This window comes from Coregonus clupeaformis, chromosome 33 (assembly GCF_020615455.1).
Source record: "Coregonus clupeaformis isolate EN_2021a chromosome 33, ASM2061545v1, whole genome shotgun sequence".
Taxonomy (NCBI): Eukaryota; Metazoa; Chordata; class Actinopteri; order Salmoniformes; family Salmonidae; genus Coregonus; species Coregonus clupeaformis.
The window spans coordinates 6599197-6603354 of record NC_059224.1 but is presented as its reverse complement, the minus strand read 5'-3'; the positions used below and the strand labels follow the sequence as shown (position 1 = coordinate 6603354).

The 4158-nt window shown below is 38.6% G+C and overlaps 1 protein-coding gene across 1 annotated transcript; it reads right to left on the bottom strand.

Moving 5' to 3' along the window:
- Nucleotides 1–663: 663 nt before the first annotated feature.
- Nucleotides 664–2397, bottom strand: zgc:112001 (uncharacterized protein LOC550384 homolog). Its single transcript, XM_041861074.2, has one exon. It carries the CDS (start codon nucleotides 2088–2090, stop codon nucleotides 1206–1208), a length of 885 nt encoding a protein of 294 aa, XP_041717008.1. The 5' UTR covers nucleotides 2091–2397; the 3' UTR covers nucleotides 664–1205.
- Between the last annotated feature and the right edge of the window lie 1761 nt (nucleotides 2398–4158).

Here is a 4158-nt window from a genome sequence, read left to right as displayed (position 1 = left end):
TTTGAATAGACCTTATAAAGCGTATACATGGCATTTAAATAGTCCTTATAAAGGGCATTTGAATAGACCTTATAAAGCATATACATGGCATTTAAATAGTCCTTATAAAGGGCATTTGAATAGACCTTATAAAGCGTATACATGGCATTTAAATAGTCCTTATGAAGGGCATTTGAATAGACCTTATAAAGCGTATACATGGCATTTAAATAGTCCTTATGAAGGGCATTTGAATAGACCTTATAAAGCATATACATGGCATTTAAATAGTCCTTATAAAGGGCATTTGAATAGACCTTATAAAGCGTATACATGGCATTTAAATAGTCCTTATCAAGGGCATTTGAATAGACCTTATAAAGTGTATACATGGCATTTAAATAGTCCTCATAAAGGGCATTTGAATAGACCTTATAAAGCGTATACATGGCATTTAAATAGTCCTTATGTTCGGAGGCAATGGTGGAGAATGAAAACAGTTCACAGACAGCACTATGACACATCTAGGCCACAGTCGTCCGGGAGAGAGCAGAGCTGTGTCACTCTGCTGCTGCGGACTACTAATGATCCAACAATCAGTTAAGGCAATATAAAATATACCAATCAATACGCTTATAAGCCTATCACTTATATTCAAATGATAAAAGACTGAAGAGAAAAAACAATGATGCGAGTTTCGATTTATTAGTTTCTCAAATTCTCTTTTCTCTTGAGCATTATGTTGATAATGAGGAAAGCCATCACTGGAGAAGCATAATGGAATTGTTAGTGGCATTTTAAATATGTTTAAAAGTTCCTATTAAGATATTAAACATAATTGAGGTAATCATTCAATACAGATAACCAATCACACATTGTCTTTGTTCTGTAGGCTATAAAAGCGTAAAATTCAGCACGACAATTAAAATATATTGTTATACTGTAGTCTCCAGTCTGAGACATTTGCATACAACTTATATAAAAAGGTTGAAAAATAAAATGTAAATAATTTACACAAATACCTTTTTCATTTATTTATGAAACTTGAATCACAGATATTATCATAATTAGCACCCATTCTTATAGCTTCTTAATTTCATACAAGGGGTTTGTATTGATACAATCATACATAGGGCCTACATGCTCATCACACAGATATCTTGATCATGCTAAAACATTCATATAAATACATAATGTAGACAGTTTTAAAACTTGTTAAAACACGTTTAAAACACTTTCAGCTGTCCAAGCTGTTTGCAGGGTAGTGGTTTCAATGAGGAAGGTATGGGAAGCTCATCCAGGCTGTCAGGGAACTGCTCTGGGGGAAGCTGCCTCAGAATTTTTTGCATAGCCATGAGAAACAGTGGCGCTGGCTTCTGTCCAACGAGGTATTTGAATTTGTCCTCACCAAGGACTTTGGACCAACAAACTGGGTCTCCTTCGAGTGCACTCTTCATTTTGAAACGAATCTCAGGCATAAACATTAACAAGTTGTCAAGACATAGCTTTTTGGGCCCAATGTTCACTTTGGAGTCCCACAGCTGTTCCAAAATGACATCCAGTGGCGTCATACCGTTTTGATCTTCTGCCTGTGGCGAGGCGCCGTTGCCCAATAACAGAATAACTGACTCTGAGCGCAGGAGCTCACAGGCCAGATGTAGTGGGGTTTTACCGTCCTCCATGTGAAAACATCCGCCTCGGTTCATATATGACCGCAGACTAGGTAATCGATGCGCTTCTTGCAATATGAGACCCAGTATGTCCCGTCTGTCATACCTGACAGCCATCGCCAAATGCGGGGCAGAGGATGGACAGCAACAAAAGCGCTCGCCGGGCATGGCCAGTGCTTCATCAGTGTAGTGACTGAGCAAGTATTGAGCGTAGGCTTGGTGGTCATGTACGATAGCGTACAGCAATGCCTCCGAGGGAGTGTAGGACCTCTGGCTGGCGTCTTCCTCCCAGTAAAAGGTCTCCATTGTCCGCATGTCCTCCAACATCCAAACAGGCTTTAGATCCCGCACGGCCTGATAGAAGAGAAAAGATTGGTATTTTCGTTGTTTGTATTTCTCGTCCGTATGGAGTCTACCATTGTTCGTAGCCGACGTAGACATGATGATCTGAGGTCCGATTGCTTTACTAATGCCCCTCGTTCGTGTCCTTCAATGAGACCGCAGTTCATGCATAGGCTATTTATAAAACATAAAATCGCACATACTGTCCATGGTAGCCTACTAGGTTGAAATAATTGTATTGTTTATATGTAGGCCGGACTATTCTAATAATTCGAAATATTTTAATATACACGTTCAAGCATACATGTAGCACACACGCAGGACTAGCCTACATTCACACACATCGGCTACAGGACCCCCATTTCACAACAACCGCCCCCAACACACATCTGAACTGGGAGTGGGATTTCCCTCCGCAGTACACTGCTACTACGCAGGCGCCTGGATCGAATATTTTAACCAAATGTTCTCTGAATTAAATCATTACAATGTAGCCGCTGATGTAGACTAGGACAAAGTCTAATTGTTTCCATTTTGCCGCTGAGGCCTCTTCACTGGTACGTGACTGTTTCAGAATGACATCATCACCTCAGGAATCTTGTCAAAAGTTTGTAGTTTCGATTTTCTTAAACAATAGGCCTAATTGGAAAACTTGCAGAACTGACCCGTTCAGTCCAAACATCACTATTATTACAAAGTATGTATTTATTTAGGCATGTAAATATGGGTCCCACTTTAAACGAAGTACAACTTAAAAAGGCTTTATAGCCTACACAAATGCTTCACAAGCACTACATAATTGCTTCATAAGCACTACAGAAAGGCTTCATAAGCACTGCATAAATGGTTATGCTTCACAAATCATCTAAGTGTATGTCATACTCTATAAATGGTGTATAAACATACATAGCGTGTTATGTCACGTGGCAATTTAGCCTACAGTAGAAATGGTTATGTCACCCTTTATACAGCACTGATAGAGTATGACACATGCTTATAGATGATGCATGCTATATAAAGCCTTTATAAGTTACACTTCGTTTAAAGTGGGGACCAATGTTAATGGTAAAATATTAGTGGTGGGCACCAATATCGATAATTCGATTGATATGATATCGATATACACTACCGGTCAAAAGTTTTAGAACACCTATTCATTCAAGGGTTTTTCTTTATTTTAAAAAATTTTCTAAATTGTAGAATAATAGTGAAGACATCAAAACTATGAAATAACACATATGGAATCATGTAGTAACCAAAAAAGAGTTAAACAAATCAAAATATATTTGAGATTCTTCAAATAGCCACCCTTTGCCTTGATGACAGCTTTGCACACGCTTGGCATTCTCTCAACCAGCTTCACCTGGAATGCTTTTCCAACGGTCTTAATGTCCATTGCTCATGTTTCTTGGCCCAAACAAATCTCTTCTTCTTATTGGTGTCCTTTAGTAGTGGTTTCTTTGTAGCAATTCGACCATGAAGGCCTGATTCACACAGTCTCCTCTGAACAGTTGATGTTAAGATGTGTCTGTTACTTGAACTCTGTGAAGCATTTATTTGGGCTGCAATTTCTGAGGCTGATAACTCTTATGAACTTATCCTCTGCAGCAGAGTTAACTCTGGGTCTTCCATTCCTGTGGCGGTCCTGATGAGAGCCACTTTCATCATAGCGCTTGATGGTTTTGGCAATTGCACTTAAAGAAACTTTCAAAGTTCTTGAAATGTTCTGTATTGACTGACCTTCATGTCTTAAAGTAATTATGAGCTGTTTTTGCCATAATATTATCGAATAGGGCTATCTTCTGTGTACACCCACCCCCCACCTACCTTGTCACAACACAACTGATTGGCTCAAACGCATTAAGAAGGAAAGAAATTCCACAAATTAACTTTTAAGAAGGCACACCTGTTAATTGAAATGCATTCCAGGTGACTACCTCATGAAGCTGGTTGTGAGAATGCCAAGAGTGTGCAAAGCTGTCATCAAAGCAAAGGGTGGCTATTTGAAGAATCTCAAATATAAAATATAATTTGATTTGTTTAACACTTTTTTGGTTACTACATGATTCCATATGTTATTTCATAGTTTTGATGTCTTCACTATTATTCTACATTTAGATTTTAGTCATTTTAGCAGACGCTCTTATTTAGAGCGACTTACAGTTAG

Coding starts and splice junctions, on each gene's coding strand:
- zgc:112001 (XM_041861074.2), bottom strand. CDS start 2,090: ATGTCTACGTCGGCTACGAACAATGGTAGACTCCATACGGACGAGAAA.